This window comes from Sipha flava, unplaced genomic scaffold (genome assembly GCF_003268045.1).
Source record: "Sipha flava isolate LNK unplaced genomic scaffold, YSA_version1 252_pilon_pilon, whole genome shotgun sequence".
Taxonomy (NCBI): Eukaryota; Metazoa; Arthropoda; class Insecta; order Hemiptera; family Aphididae; genus Sipha; species Sipha flava.
Genome location: NW_020272904.1, coordinates 290,720 through 309,199, shown reverse-complemented (window position 1 = coordinate 309,199; position 18,480 = coordinate 290,720). Strand labels below are relative to the sequence as shown.

The 18,480-nt window shown below is 28.4% G+C and overlaps 1 protein-coding gene across 1 annotated transcript; it reads right to left on the bottom strand.

The window, feature by feature from the left end:
* Nucleotides 1-233: 233 nt before the first annotated feature.
* On the bottom strand, nt 234-4,337 carry LOC112684550 (proline-rich protein 2-like). Its single transcript, XM_025556124.1, has 2 exons — nt 2,342-4,337; nt 234-269 (listed from the first exon to the last, which is right to left on the bottom strand). The coding sequence occupies exons 1-2, from the start codon at nt 3,101-3,103 to the stop codon at nt 234-236; spliced, it is 798 nt and encodes a 265-aa protein (XP_025411909.1). The 5' UTR covers nt 3,104-4,337.
* Nucleotides 4,338-18,480: the final 14,143 nt, after the last annotated feature.

The window sequence follows — 18,480 nt, the reverse complement described above, 5'->3', positions numbered from 1 at the left end:
GTGTCCAACGTAGCCTTTAACGTACGCGGTTACGCAGCCCTAATATAACTGATTGACGAGTTGATAACGTTTGTTCGCTCTAAATATGGTCGACGGACGCGCATTTTTCCCACGTCGTATTCCGTCCTCGAATGGATGCACTACGGGTTTTGAAAGTTAAAGAAAAAATCAGTCGAACAACATTATTTTCTTAGTAACGTCGTTAATAATCGAACTATATTGTACGTATACGATCATTGGGTAACACTTGAAATCAAAAACACATTAAACTGAATACATAAATGATTTCAAAAAGAAATAAAATTCTAATTAGGTACTTAAATGTTTTAATACACGAGTAATAAAAATTGGTTATGAAAAAAATTCCATATTATTATAACGAACTAACCGTATTATTACAACCCAAATAATTTGTGCTTAATTCTTACAAAAAGTTGAACCTTATTGTTAATATTAAAAGCAAATATATGACGTGAAGTGCACGTATACGAAAAGCGATAATTTATATTCATTATTAACTCTTTATTGGTATGATAATGTGATAAATGCAAATTTTAAAATATTAACTGCTTGTGCAATTTTTATTCAAATATGTCAGGTAATAACACAAAATTGTGATAGCTAAAAAATAATTATAATAATGTTATTTCATTATCTGGTTACAACATTATTTATAAGATGATATAATTTAATATTTTCATAAATATTTAATAATTATTTTAAAACACTAATCGTTTTTGTAATTTTTCTGACAAGGCACTTATTTTATCTTTCACAAATAAAAAATTCTTTAAATAGTCTTTTGTTTTTAACTTTTACGATTATGAGTAAATACGCTTATGCTATCAAAATCAAATTCCAATTTACAATTTTTTTTTTTATTGCAATATTTAAACACTTAAAGAATAAATATTGTTTTTATTACTAATAATGTTAAAGGTTAAACTTTTGAATATTTAATTTATCTAGATATTTAGTTTATAAATTATACATTTTATAAAATAAAATATACAAAGTATACGAGTTGTTTTATATAATATACAATGTTATTGGTTTCATGGCATTTTTTACCGACTGTACAGTAAATCTTCTTAAAAAGATTTTTTTTTTCTAAATACCACATACATTTTCGACTGGTCACGCGGTTTTGTTTTCGATTGGCCACACCTGTTATTAGTGTGTTTGTAACGTGTAACTCTTTTCGAAACGATTTAAAAACTTCCCCGTAAAGAAAAAAACGCACATAAATCAATACGTGTGTGCGTTACTACATATCTACGCCTGTACGTGGTAAAAACCGTAACGAGCAAAAACGCTCCTACCAATATCATACTACATAAGTATAGGTACTTATAAAATAAATAGCATTGCGCACGGAAAGTAGTTGATTTTTTTTCGAAAATATAATTAATCATTAAGTATAGAATATTGAGATAAATTGATATCGTTGTAGGTTATCGGCTGGATAGCTGTTATTAATGTATGTCAAAAAAAAAAATGTTAAACTATTTTATCGACATCAGCGGTTATCGGGATCGGAATGTATACGAGCATAAGAACGTAAATATTTTTGGCACTGCCTACAACATACGATTAGCAACGACGACGAGTGAAATGGAACGGGGTGGCGGGACGCAGAGTACAAATCGACGACGACTTGTTGCAAACGCAAAGCAAAATAAAAAAACGACGGGATGCGTGCGCACATTAGACAACAACAATAGCCATCATCTTATCGAATAATAATAATATAAATTATGTAAAATAATAATAATTATTATGAGTTATATACATGACTGACGGGTAAAAACGAATAAATAATGAATGACCTCTGCGTGTAGTAATAATACGCGTATGTGTATCGGAAAGAACGCGAAGGTTGATGACAGCAGTCGGTGTTATTGCTGGTGCCGAATAGTCGGTCGCCCGGAATGCAGCGCAGTGAGATATTCTCTACTCGGTCGCCGGCACGCACAAGGATAGTTGGCACCACGCCTACGGTTTAATTATACGTTGAAATTCGACGTAACCAGTGGTCGTTAAATTAAGTCGAAAAAGCGTGGAGCAGTCGTGTTTAGGTGAGGAAAGGGCGACGGGATAGTTCGAAGGGTTCCTCCACACCGCATGGGAAGTTGTCCGAAGACGGGAGTAGGAGGTTAGACAGGACCTGAGCGCGCGTGGCGGATGTAGAACATTGAGAACCCGCGGTTCCACGTCGACGACAGGGGGATTGGCCAACGGCGATGGCGGCGACGATGACGGCATCGACGAGCAGTCAGCTGTGCTACGCCACAAATAGAGTCAGCCGAGCCGTACACCACTGCCGCCGCCGCCGACTTACCCGTCTCAGTTGCGGTTTAAGCACGTTGTGCAGTTCGTTCCTGATTATGCTGAACTTCATGCCGGTTTCCGTACTGAACACGGAACTGGACAGCGCTAGTCCGGGATAGTCGGGACACCGTCTCCGTTGCCGTCGTTTCTCTCGTTCGGCGACCACCTCTGCGCTTTCGCTAGGACACCGAAGTTTGGCCAGCAGCTCCGTCTCGTCCACCACGTAGCTCCCTCCTGCAGCTGCTCCTTCACCGCAGTCTTCCACTCCATCACCGGCTTCTCGTACGGATTCCTCAGGCGCAGTCCATAGCGGTGGCAATCGAGATGGTTGTTCCTGTGGCGGCGGCGGCGACGGTGTTGTTGACAATAATGGCCGAGCCTGGTCCTGCGATGGCGATGGAAATCTTGGTGGTCTTTCCTGACGCATCTGCGGCGGTGGGGCAGGTAGTCTTGGAGGCGTCCTGTCCTGCTGTGTCTGCAATGGCGCCGGCAATCGCATGGTTCGGTCGTGTGTGGTGTGCAGTGCCGCGGGCAGTCTCGGCGTCCTGTCATATGTCTGAAGCGGCGCGGGCAGTCTTAAAGGCGTTCTGTAAGGGGCGGCCGTGACAGGAAATGAAGTAGTAGTGTTCAAGTTCGTTTCAGGGGCGCCGACGACGATCCGTTGTTGACGTTGATGTTCGTCCGTCGACATCTGCGGTCGCTTCGGGGTCCGTGAGCCCCTGGAGGGACGCCTGTCACCCGACCGCCTGTCACGTCCTCCACGGATGTCCATGCCTGCGCGGTCGTCCGTCGTCCACAACACGCCGGAACGGCAGCGGCGGCAGCGGCAGCGGCGGCGGCGGCGGCGGCGGCGGCGGCAAGTGGCACGGGCAGAAGCAGCGGCAGCCAACAGCAGCAGCGCTCTCACACGGCCGACCGCGCGTCGTGTACAACAACAGTGGTACGGACGGCGTACAACGCGGGCCGCAGGAAATGCACGCGCGACCACGCCGCCACGATTCCGTGTTGTTTTGTTGGCTGATATTCAAATAAATAAACGTACCAAGACGAAAGGCGGCGGGTGGTTACCGTCTGGCCCGCTCGTGTTGATCACCGTCTTTTCCCTCTCTCCTAGCAGTCATCGCCGCCGCCGCCGGCGCCGCCTTCAGTGCACAGTTGGCGGCTCATTCGCTCGTCGATTAATAAATTAAATGATTGCCCGAGGAATGCTCGCGATTTAGTTGGCCTCTACGACCTACGTCACCGCCGCCGTCGTCAATATCTCCGTTCAATGATCCGCACCGCGTTTCGCGAAAATCCCATCGCGTTCTATTGGCGATGACTCCTTCTGCAAGAGTTGTGTGATTGTGTACGTACACACCCGCGCGTAACGGGTAATTACCGCTGGTCGGACATGCACACCTGTCACGGGAGTTGCACCAGACAAATCGGACATTTACGTACTTGCTTGGCGTGCGATATATTATTAAAGACGTATCAATTTACTTCGCCCCGGAAACGTGTCGCCGATCCATTAAAATACGAAGCGCGTGAAAGTGTAATCCGATCATGTCACGTACACGTACGAGTAAATAATACGCGGAGCCGATGTTTAATTATAATAGTTGGCAAACTTTGACGTGTGAGACGTTTTGCGTGTGATAATAAAACAATAAAAAACACATCCAACATTCTTGATAATACATATATCATTCGTTTATTCGATGATAATGATGCAGTCTTCGTCCCGTGAGGTTGCGAAATAATACTCTGAACATTTTCAAGTTTTTATTTCGCGTCACACAACAGCTTACATTTATTGTTGATGACTTCATAACGTGTTCATTCAGTCATAAGCAACTTGAAACGAGATTATTTCTTAGATTAAGTAATTGAATGGCCTGCGAGTCTAAAAATACTCGAAGGACAAATATCAAATTCTCCACCGTATACCTTAACGTTATTGTCGATCGTTTTTTAATACAAATTTACATTTTAAATCCCTATCAATAACAAATAAATAATATTTCTCATATAGTTTAATTGGATGCATTTACCATTATTTTCTTTGAAAACATTTCTTTCGTATCTATATTAATAATATTTTGTTAGAATTATCTTTTATGTAACCAACGTACGATTTAAAATCACTTAAAATACAATTATTTATAATATACATTATAATTTGTAAGACTTGATTTTATAATATGTCCTGGTCACATACAACTAATTATAATTATTAAATAAAAATTGCATAACACAATACCCTTAGGACACTAGGAACAATAGAGATTAGGGTTATAGCTTTTTTTATAGTAATAAATAAAGAACATGAATTAGGATTTTAAACAATATACATTTTTTTCATATCCAAATAAAAGATAAATACGTAAATTTGGAATATTTGACTTAAATTGGATACAAACACTATTGTTGAAAATTGGGATTCGTTTTCCTTGATGTTATGAGGCAATAAGATAAAAAAAACAAATAAAATAATATTTGTTTGAATTAATATTATAACCTAAATCATTATAATATTTATTAATCAAGAGAAAAAAAAGAAAAAACTATATTTATCAATCGAATCTAAATACAAAGTTATATATTACAGCTCAAATTTCAAATGGCTATTAAATTAATTTCATTCATTTTTTTACAATCAATTGCCGATCACATAATCTATAAACTTCTACCTTTAATTTTTTAAATCTCAATATCAATACAACCAGGGGCGGGTTTTATCACTAACCAAGGGAGGAGCTAATGGAGGTTTAAGAATTTAGTTAGTTGGTTTTTTAAATCTATATAAAATTTTAAATTACAGAATATGTTTTTGAGTCCCTCATATGTAAGTCATTTTTTTCACAATAAAGACAAAGTTTAAATAGTTACATTATTGGTATCAATTTTAATCTGAAATCATTTTAAAATATTGGTAAATACATATAATTAACAACAAAAGTGAGCTATTTATTTATAAAAAAAAAAATATATATAATAGGTACCATATTCATGAATGACCATTGACGATATTTTATTATAATTATTAATTTATAATAATACTTTGCTTTGTAAAATAGATAGCTTAGTCCCAAGGTGGGGGCTAATGTCCCCTTAGCCACCCCCTTAAACCCGTCTGTCAATACAATTAATATTAATGTATTACGTCGGTTTAAAATTTGAAATATCGATCGCTGGGATATTTTAATAAAAATTATTGTAACTTTTAAATTTAAAATTATAGTACTTAATTGAAATTATAAATTGCATTTTACAATATAAAGTTTTTAATTTATTTTGGATTACATCTTAATTATCTCAAAAATAAGAGATTAGATTAGAGAACATTTATGTGATTCCTTAAAATTGGAAAATCTTTATGATTATAAATATATATAAATATATAAATATGATTTTAAAGGAGTAATGTTTGCTAATTTTTCTAATGACTAAACTTTTTTGAAGTAAATTGAAAAAATTAAAGTAATACAACTATAAAAGACTACAAAACATACAAATTTGTTTTTGATTACACAATTTGAAGTCGTACATCTATAGTGTTACATTATCGTGTGCAAGGATCAAAATCTGAGTATTCATTCCTTTGGCTTGTTTAATTAGAAATTTTTTTAACACTTATTCGTGCTATACTTAGAACGTATACTAACCACATTTGTTTTTAATACCCTTGAAAACTATTTTTATGGTTAGTTTTTAAAGTATTTATTTTTTATAGTCCTGGCTAGATTTATTTATGTTTTTCTAATAGAAATACACTTTATTCTTTAAATTATTCGAAAATCTGTTTTATTGAAATAAAATTTGTTATTTCCACATTTACCATAGACTATTATTTTATCAGTAATTTAATTAATTATCTAATATATACTATCTATACAACAATGTGTGTAAGTGAAATGCAATGTATTATAAAAATAAACAGAAAACAGAGAAGAATAAATTCTTCTTAGAATGACACTCCTACTAAATTTATATGGATTAAATTAATTTCTAGACTAATATCGTTATAAATCAGTGTTTCTATGGCTACCGCATATTAACACAGAACAGCGATAAGCATTTTAGGGAAGAAAACGTCTAAATTTACTTTAAATTGATTATCTACGCTAATTTATTCTAGGCCATAAATACTTGATTCAACATAAAATTGAAGAAAAAATATTTAGACTATATGTTACTGAAGACAAGACAATTTTGAATACATGTTTATAATAATTTATAAATTAATTATATTGAAGAAAAACTCAAACGTGTATTGTTTTAATGAATGTCATTGGCATGTAGGATCCAACCCTCCTATTCCCAAAATCTCAGTTAGTAAATAAATAGGTAATAATAAAAATAATTATTGCCTAAGTATATCAAACCTTCATTCTATAAATAATTTTTGCCTACGACCTTAATAAATATGTCTATAAAATGTTTGACGTATTTAATTTTTGAAACTGTATATGTAAATTAAATTATGGAACTGGGACCGAACCAAAAATAACTGGTTCTGGAAACAGAACCTTGACCAAATTATGGAACCTTAACATTTAAAGAACCCAAAAATCGATCAAAATATTTTTTTGATTTTAAATTTTAAAATTGTATAAATTGAATATAAAAATATGAATAGTAATTCACTTCATGATGTAGTAATTTAAGTAAAAAAAAAATTTAGAAAATCAATTGTTAGTGAGTACCAACAGATTATTTGAGGAAATTAATTCTAAAGATATTATAAAAAAATAACGAATATACAAACTATTTAAATTTGTTTTGGTTCTAACAATGATCAAACATCTCAGTTCACAGCTTCACATAACAGAGTATCATGTCAAAAAGATTTCTCATCAAAACTAAAAAAAACTAACTAAAATATTATTATAAATAATATAAAATCATAACATTTTTATGGTTTTGTGGTGCATATGATTACCAATATATTTTTTTATTTATATTTTAACATTTTTAGAATATGTCTTAAAATTTAAAACCAAAAGTGAAGTAGGTATTTTAAAACAACTATGGGTTTGTGATGAAAAACAGCAAAAACATTAATATTTTTACATTAATTTAACTTGATAGCAAGAAAGATAAGTACCTACAATTTCATTTCATAATTATAAAAATTAATATTTTTTCGAGAAAAGTGTAATATTTCACAATAAAATGTATGTTACATACTTTTTTCCGTGTTAACAAAAAAAATGTTAAAAGTGGTCAACACCTTTTTTAACAGGAACCAAAAACTTAATATTGCATTTTAATATAACGGAACCAAGATTTTATATTTTAAAAAACCAGAACGTAACCCTTAAAATCATAAAGGTTCCCGTAACTGAATGAAAGGAGTTACTTAAATTCACTGACGAATAATTTAAATTTTGCTAAATTTAATAAATTATAAGAATATATAATTGGTCGAAATTCGGAAGGCTTAAATATGTTGATAGGAAAATAAACTACAGAGTATATATGATTGAGGAAATATAAAACATAATACTAATACAGTATTACAAATATGGAGATTTAAAAAGTTTTTTCTTTTAAAAGAAAATGTAATTTACTATGAACAACAAATTTCAAGACAGGTCAAATGTTTTTTCAATTAATTACACAAAATTGGCAATGATTCTGTTCTAGAAGCAAGACTATCTCAATATATTCCGATATTTGGGTATTCATTATGATAGTTAATGTATAATATAAATATATATATTATAAATATTCTTAATTAATGTTAATTATGCTTAATATAATTCAAATTAAGTAATAATTTTCAAAATCATATAATATACTTAGTTTAATTATTTAAAAAACTATAATTTTTATTTTTTTAATTTTTGTGAAAAATATTGTAATATAAGAATTTAAGAATTAAAATGAAATTAATTCAAATTAATTCAAATTTTAGTTTGTTTTAGTTTATATACACTTAAATATCATCATATGGACACAAATAAGATAAAACATTGCGTTAAAATTGATGGAGAAGAATTTTAATTGTACTAATAGAATGAAGATTTATATTTCTTAATATTCAAAATATTCAATTATAAATATTAATTATGAATTTTAAATTAAGTAGTAATCATTGAAAATGTATTTTTTTTTGTGGACTGAAAATCTACAAATACTGAGATACGCACCGTTACAGTTTAAGCAACGATATGTGACACTACAAAGTGGTAATAACTATACATGGCCCAATTTTGAAATTAAAATCAACTAAAATATTTAATACATCAGTTCTAAATTATAATTATTCATTACGTTATTATTTATTACTTACATAATATATTTATCATTTTATTAGTTGTTTGGATTTCTTACAATTTGAACAGCTAATTTTTGTTTTTTAAGGACAGAAATAATATTTTAAAACCTAGATGCCGAATATGAGATCTTATTAAGTTAATTTTACTAGTTAGGAACATTGTAGGGGTTAATAAATGTAATCCTAATAATTTTTCAGATGAAAAAATGTTAAATGTATCAAAATATATGTGTAATGAATCTATTGATTTTAGTTTAAGTACCTATTTAAATAGTATTGAAACCAAAACTTATTGTATTTCATAATGTTGTAAAATATAAATAATTAAAATCTATGGCGTTAAGTTATTTGTTTATTTATAATGTGAATGAATAATTATATAGTTTATTTTAATATAATAAATTAACATTTATGAAATTTGAATACAAATTGTTTCCATAACTTAGTTCGATAACTTATCTATCATTTAAGTAAAATATATTGCATCTCAATAAATGTTCAGGCGCTTATTCAAGAAAATATCCAATTACCTTTCTTAAATTAATAAATTGAATTATAATTGTAATAATTTATCACATACAGACATTAATTACATTGAAGAATAAATATTTAAAAAGGAAATGTTGAAAAGTTATAGAAATAATTTACGTAATAATCTTAACAGATCTTCAATTATTCTGCTTTTTGCGTACTAAATAAGGAAAAACAAATGATTGACACTTCTTTCTATGTAGGATGTATACGCCCCTGACATGTATTATATAATAATGGTCATTCATAACATGAATCAGAGTAAAAATTTTACAATATATTGCATACATTTAATGAATTGAGCCATTTTCTACGAAATTATGTCAAATTCAATGTAACCAAAACAAAAACTACAAAACATAATATGTAAATAATAAATTATAAATTAACTTTTAAATTATTATATCATTAAGTTACCAATCTAAAAGTTACCGTTTGTATTTAAAATTAAAAAATTAAATTTTAAGCATAAATACATAATATAGAATAGTTAATACTAACATTTTTTAATGTAAAGTTATGTCAACAGTATACTTGCATTTATACTACATAGTATTTACTATACAGTCAAGTCCGGATTAAGTACCTATTGGGCCCCAGGGCTGAAATTCTATTATGGCCCTTTTGACAAAACATACTTTACAAACATGGTCGCTACGCTTGCAAAGCGATATATTTTTTTAACCATTTCACAAATTGTCAATTGCATTATAAAATAATAAAATTAATAGGTATTTACAATTTATGTCTAGAAAACTACTAATCTTAGTATGATAAAAAATGTGTATCGGCTTAAAATTGTTTGGGCTCCTTTCACTTAGGTACTCGAGAGGGCCCCGGGGCTGCCACCCCGGCTAGACCCCTCCCTTAATGCGGCCTTGTATATAGTGCATACATCTGCAACGATGATAAAGTAAGCATTTTATATTTTTAATGATATCTCGATTTATAAAAGGAAAAACATAAACATTTTTAATTATATCCCATCAATCATAATTAAATAAAAACATACTCAAATAATTGTAGAGCTTCAATAAAATGAAAAGGCAATCAAGGAAATTTTGAGATTTTAAATAAACTTTAGTACTTTACTTAAAATGTGTTTTCAAAATTCTTATCGCATAACTAGTTCAATCCTCACGTTAGAAATAGAACACATCTATTTTTAATATTTGCATGTTTGATAGACCATATTATTTTACAGGCCAATGAAATAACACATTTTATTTTCAAAAAGTTATAACCGAGGTTAAAACTAATTAATAGTATAAGAAATTTCAGAAATATTTTTATAAAACATATTTTTAAATTTAATAATTTTATAATACATATTTGGCATCATTTTCATACGTTAACAAATATATATGAACTATTATTTTATGATGTAATACTACACCCGTAACCTGAGGTAACAAAAAAAAAAATATACCTCATAAACCTCGTATTTTTTTAACTGAACTATGGTATTTTACATTTCGCATAATTAAATTGATAATAATATGAGTAAAATTTGTATGTATAATCCAAGCAGGAGCAAGAAGTTATTAATTTTAAATTAGTATGTTTCTTTACATTGACATATGAAGTGTCAAGGTCTTGGATAACTTTTCAATATCATATTTTCCTTCAATATTTATAACTAAAGGCATTTTTTTATTTAACAGCACTTGATTATAATTTTGTAAATCGCATACGCATCTTTCTATATGTGTATATTCTTAAAAATATATTTATTTCTGTTAACTTTTTTTTTTTTTATTTTGAAAATAATTTATTGTATAATTATATAATATACGTGTAAATCATAATAAATAATAGTAAAATATTAATTATAATTGGTAACAAAAATATAAATAATTTATGAATTATAAAAGTAAAATATAATACGTAATAAAAATTAATTACGATGTTGATATACAAAATATCAGTAGGTTAAAAAAATATGGTTTGTTAAAAATAGCACCACGAATTTATGGTAATTTTGAATATTGTAAAAATCTATTAGTAATGCATAAAATTTAAGTTCTCAATCAACCATAAACAAAAATATAAAATATGTCATATTTTTCAGACATTTTTATTTAAAAATTCATTCATTAACTTCATTCGATAATAACGAATAGGTAGCAAGTTTAAAGTAAAATTGTCAACAAATTAAGTTAGGTTTAAGTATTAAGTATTTAAATAAGCATGTTACATGAACATAAAATTAGATATTTCGAATTAAAATATATCTACATAAAATGTAATTTTTCAATTAAATTTAAAAATTTCACCTTATAATAAGCAATGTTCTTAAAATAAATTTTTTTTAGTGAAATTTGAGTGCTATCATACATTTTTACAAATTTTTATATTTTAAAATATTATTTCTATATGGAGTATTAAGTTACAATAGTGAGCCCAGAGACATCTGTTATAAATGTATATACATGCAAAATATACGCCAGTCCGTATTTGGCACAGTGTTGTGTCAATGTAACATAAATCCCTGTTCTATTCTTAAACCGTGCGGAGGGCTTCTAATTTTAGAATAGACCGAACACTTATAGGCTGCACTCTGCACACAGCGATAACGGGTCTTAACTTTTTAAGATTAGAAAAATATTTTTAAACTTTTATGTATAAATAATTTTTAGAATAGAAAATTATTCAAGTGTAAAAAAATGTTATTACAATTTCTTTGGTTATAAATTAAAATTTAATAAATAAATTAGCAATGAAATAATATAAAGTTTCAACAATTTATTGGATTAAAATAAAAATAAAATATTTTGGAAGGTAACCAAACATAACTATTAACTACGAAAATATGTTCAAATACAGCAGGCACAACTAACCCAGAAATAGGTTTCATTTTTAGAACTATCAAATCGTATGTCCACGAGTAATGATTTTTACTTATATCTGACCAGAAATATTTATGAGTTATGACGCATTAACAATGAACGTGACTAGTAAGGTGATAATATTTGATTAAGGTAAAATATTGCGTAATAATTCTGCAACCTAAAATCAAATTAATAATAAAAAGGAAAGTAGTAGAATTGCATATCAGAGAACATTGAAACAAACGTGACAAAATTTGAAAATATTTGTTTATGAATTTAGTTATTATTAAATTCTGTAGGTATTAAGTTAAAGTATTTTCTAATAAATTGAATATTGTTTATGTTCAAATTAATGGGTTTAATACATTTTATATCTTAAAACGATTAGATATTAAAAATGTTGATGAATATGCACTAACATTAGGCTTAACTGATTTCAGAATTAAAAAGAAATTACATTTTAAGTGTGTTTTTAATGTTATGTACTTATTAAGAAAATATTTTAATGATTGTCTCCATCATTGATGACGGTATCGATAAAACGCATACCAACAGGCTATTTACAAATTTTGTTGGTATGTGACAAGAGAACCCAGAACCAGAATGTCGTTTGGTCTTTCTTTGTAGTCTTTCAAGGTGTATAAAATATGTTTTATGTATGAAATATATATATATATATATTTTTTTTTTTTTTATTTTAAAGATTACCTACTGCTACGTCCAATGAACAAAATGTGTATTTTAAAAATATTAAAATATTCGTATAATGGTTGGCATATAGTTAAATAAATTGGTTAAGAATTAGCTAACAATAAACAACAATCATTGTTGTGATAAAAAAGTATATAAGCTCTGAGCTCATACAGGTTTAAGTCACACTATTGTTATTATTATTAAAAAGACAAATCAAAAATTGTTTTAGTCAGCATATTTTCAACACGTTATACGTACTATAAAACAGATTGTAGATTCTTAGAAAAATGTGTATTATATGATACCTAGATTAATTTGTGTATAGGAAATTTTTGTTTTTAATTATATTCAATTGTATAACATATAAATATAATTTTATTAATATTGGAACGAATTAATTAATAAGTTAAAAGAAAAACACTCATACAATCATAAAATCATCATACAATTGTTTAAAAAACATGTTTACAAGATGTACTTTATATAGTATTAAAAATTCAATAAATTCCCCAAATTTAACATATTACATAACTAATTAATAATTAGGATGTATTGATTTTGTTGTCTTTTCATTCATTCAGATAACACATAAATTGAAAATAAAGCTTATAGTTTCCTAAATTTTCAATACAGCCCTTAATTTTATTTATAGAATTAAATTGAGAATAAAATTATACTACAATAATTATTAAAATACTCACATTTTGCAAAGCCTTGTCCTTCTCTTCAAGTTTCGCGCTAACTTGCATGAGCTGTTCCTGAGTTTGGTCGAGGTCATTTTCAATTGTTTGGATCTTTTTTTGTAAGGCTCTAGCCTCTTCTTCGGCTTTTTCAGCCCTTAAGTTGGCATCTCGAGCCTGTTGTTCACACAACAAAGCACGGTCCATGGCATTGTCCTTCTCCAGCTTCATCGCCTGCATTTTCTTCTTGATTGCGTCCATTTTGAATGTTTTTTAGTGACTGAAATTTCAAGTAAATAAGTATAAATATATAAAACATAAATATTTTTTATAAAATAACTGGTGGCAATCTATTTTTAGATCATTTATATAATCAGTTTTATTTAATTATTAATTTATTGATACTAATTATTAAAGTACAAAGTTAATAATTTGTAATGTGAAATATAGATCAATTTTCTTTTTTTAAGTTATTAAAAAAAGAAACACAACAACAAATTTTATTAACATTAAAAAATCTTACCTGATCACAAAATAAAATAAAAATTACACAAAAACGATATTAACTTAACACCCGTAAGCACACGCGTTAATACTGAACTTGCGTCGACTAGCAACCAAACTGTAGTAGTAGACCTCCAGTACTGTTTTGTATCTAAGTGGGAGAACAGCAAAGAAGATCAGCTTTCTTTTGGCCTCAACAAACAAAAGTAGAGAGAGGGACAGGCTACTGTCTATTTTTGGGTTGTTCTAAAACCTCACATGGAAACACAAATTATTTATTACTCCAGACCTGGATGACACAATTTTATGCGTGTAAAGAAAATCGTATTTCATGACAAACAAAAATTATTAATTAATATTTATAAATTAATATTGATTAAAACAAATGACGATGTGTTTTGATACATGAAGATGATGATATAGAATATTAAAGGGTTGGATTGATAATTTATGAGGCGAATACAAAAAAGGTGGAAAAAGTCAAGAGGTTTGTAAACTTAATAAGTCACGTATTATAGATAGAAATTTTCGGTCAAAGAAAAACAAAGAGCGAAACAGATTTGTATACGGTTAATATTTTTCCCACTCCTGTATTATTATACACTGGAGTAGAACTGTTTTAAAACCACATTTAGGTACGTGATCGCATTGTAAGGTTTTCAATACCTACAGTTTTTTAATCCAAAATAAAACAAGTACTTGAGGCCAATTGAGTTTATTTCAGGAACAAAATCAATCGCAGTAATAGTACGTTTGTTGATTACATTGTATAATAGTATAGAAATATGTTCAACTTGTAATTGATACATTTTGTGTAATATAATTTCGATTCAAATACATTTTTAATACCTTACAATAGTATATTTTGTAATCTACAGTATAATTGTTAGTATACCATTAATAAATCTTTCCATATATGGCCACAAAAAGCTTGTTGGTATTACATAAAAAAAAACTATATGAAATATATTGAATGGAATCGAATGGTGGTTTATTATTTTAATTAAATTTTCTATTGTTTTATTATTTATAAACAAAAATAAAAAATGAAATAAATTAATAAAAGTGATGTAATATATATTAATTTATTATTTACAACGAGTAAATAAACATACTTGTACTATTATTGATGGGTGTTTCTTTACTCGCCTCACTGTAAAATAATGTGTATAATTATTATAATTGGAAAATCATTGACTTCAAATATTTGTTTCAATAAAACAGTGTATCTACAATGTATCGATGTATAATATTTTACCATAGAATAAAATTAATTATAATAATTTACTGGTTTTTTTTTTTTTTTTTATAAATGCAATTAATATTAATACATTTATAAATTCTAGTTTGAAATTGATCTTTGAATGTTATAACTGGTCCTACGTATTAAACTTCAACCAAAATTAAATTTTAAAATCTAACAAATGTTTAAATGTATTTGGCAGAAAATTGTTTATATCTATGTTAACGAATCTACAAAACACATAATTCAAGATGGCAACCATAAACATACAGATTTATAATCTGTGGTAGTACATAATTTACATTTCTATAATCTATGGTTTTTATTTCATAGGTGGAATAGTATTGTTAATAAACATTACAACATTGGTTATGTCTTTTATGTCTATATGCGATTTAAAAGGAGAATAGTATTTTAAATGGTAGTCTTTATAAGCCCATACCATCCTTATAAATATTACCCTATTGCATGCGCATTACATTTTAATGGTACACGAATAATTTACTTTAAATAAAATTATACATTTTGAAAGTATCAATTGAAAAATGCAAGTATAAAAGGAAAGTTTTTTTGTTGTTTATAATAGATATATTAACTTTTTTCTTTTATCTAAAAACATTTTAAATTTTTACTTTTTTTTGATAAGTTGAATTTTATCAACATTTAGCCACGAATCTATAATAGTATACATATTAATCAAATTCGGATACCTTGTCATAAAGATTTTTCACCCCTGCCCATTTCACCTCTGCTACATTACGAACTACCAATCATATGTCTATTTTCTATATTTATTGTAAATTTATCTATACACCATAAATTAAATAAAAATACAATATCCTAAAACGTTTGTACAATATTGATAATAATGCATTAACTGCCAAGTAACACCTTGAAGGCTACTGTAAATGTGAGTCATCGTGTTGCCGGGTTTGATACCATAAATGGTTACGAAACTGCACATGATATTGTTGTTAGTTGTAGACAACTATCACTGGTTGGTGTATATGTTTACTAAGATTTGGATTCTCATCTGGCAACTAGAGCGACATGTACATAATTTACATCCTTTTTGACGTACGACCTATATATATAATTTTTTTTTTTTTTACAAGAAGAATAAAAAAATATCATCAGAAGGTTATTTCATAACGCCTTATGATGAGAAACATTTAAGAAATTAATGACTGTTGACTATAAGTATCATCTTGAATTAACGAATCATAATAATTTATTTTCTGAAGAGATTAAAAAAACACATTATATTGACTAATATTTATTGAGGTACGATATTGCAAAATTTAAATAATACTTGGATAGTTTGGATTCTAAATTTTGGCCCCAGGGCCAAAAAAAAAAAAAATTGTTTTATTATTGATGACGTGTAATATATTCATAGTTTCATTATTACGCTTTGAACTTAAAATATACAACTATACAAATATTATGATAATTAAATAATTATATTGATAGGTGTTTGAAAAGTTTTGTTAACTATGCTGTTTTTATATTCCAAAAGCTATTAATTTACTGTAATGTAAATGTAAACTGTAAATTGGTAAAAAAGCTGTATAAAATAATTTCTATTTATAGCAGTTATTTATCTTATTTATCTGTGCAACGAAAAAAAAAAAAGATAACGATTTTTCTTGTTAACCCCCCCCCCCCCCCCTCAGATCAAGATTGAATGTACGCCACTGGATAAAATTATGTAATATGTATTAAGAAAATCGGACATTTTCATCTAAGCATATTATTTTTTCCATAGATTTAATTTAACATTTTAACCAAAAAATTACGTTTAAAATGTAAATGTAAATATATATATAATATTACATTTAAATATTTGAATTTAAATGATTCTATACTCAGTTTTATTTTAACTGAATTAAAAAAAGTATTTTACATTTTTACGAATCATATTAAAACAACTAAATCGAATAGATACATCTACCATAAAATTATTACGGTTCATTTAAATGTCTTGCACTTCAATGAGTAAAAAAATTACGCACCTACATGTAGGTTAGCCTGCAGGTGATCCGCACCTGTCATCAGTGCTGGTGAGAAGGTAAGGTGACTCGGGCGGTCGCCTATGGCGCCATTTTCAGGGGGGCGCCAAAATTATTTTTTTACAACTTTGCACATAATGTCAGTAATATTATTATTTTTTTTTTTTTAATGTAAAATACCTATAACTTTATATTGAAATATTGATAATAATTTTGGTTATTTCGTTTAACCGTATATTAAAATAATATAAGTATATTTTAAGTAAATTTATTATGGTTTAGCGTAGAATGTTTTATCGTATATGTTGCTATAATTCTCAAATAATTGTTATCGTTCGATCGGGATCACGTTGAGTTGTCGTCACTCCTGACTAAAAAATTAGACGATAATAAACGATATACAAGTGAAAAGATGAAAAAATATACATAATATATAATTTTTCTGTATTTCTGTTCACGAACAACATTTTTTTTTCTAAGTATAATGATATTACGGGTTGTATGAAAAAAGCGCCAGTTGGCGTTTTGGCCTCAGGCGTCATTTAGCCTTACTCCGGCCCTACCAATAAAACTGTCATTGGTTTATTCTGTAACATTCGTAAAAATTAAAATTGAAAAATTATAAAACTATTTTATAATCAAATATTCTTTTACGTGGAATACGTTTTGTGTAGGTTTCCTCTGAACAAAATAGTGATAAACATTCCACAGCAAAAATAATATTCATTCAACATGTAAAATATAAATAGAATAAACACAGCTGATTACTAATGTTTGGTTAGAATCAGAGTTTGAATGAAAAATATCTTTATTTCTTTATCCTAGTTAACCGATTAGTGACTGAAAAATGTAACTGAAATGTTGAAAAAATATATTCTATATTATAATTGTATTATACAGAATATTATAATATACATAATATACATAATACATAAAATAATATATAACATTAACTAATTTTATACAGAAAATGTATTATTATAATTAATTAATACGTTTTCTATATAATAAAAGAAAACAGAAGGGAATAGTGACGTAATTTGCATATTAAAATATAGAAATAAAATCTAAAGCGTAGGAGTATTAAAAAAGTAACGGAAGCATTTATAAAAGAGTGGATTATTCACCAAAAAAAACATTAATAGGTCAATCTATTTTAACATTTTGTTTTATTATTTATAGTAACAAGGATAATATTATGTTATTAATTTCAATATCAACTGTAAATAATGATCGACTACTATATTAGTATTTATTACAAATTATTCTAGTGCGATATATAATCAATTTGAAGATCCATAATATTAACTAACACTATAATACAAGGGCATTCCTTAGGGGGGGATTTTCGGGTCTACAAATTTCTACATACTCAACGATTTAATAG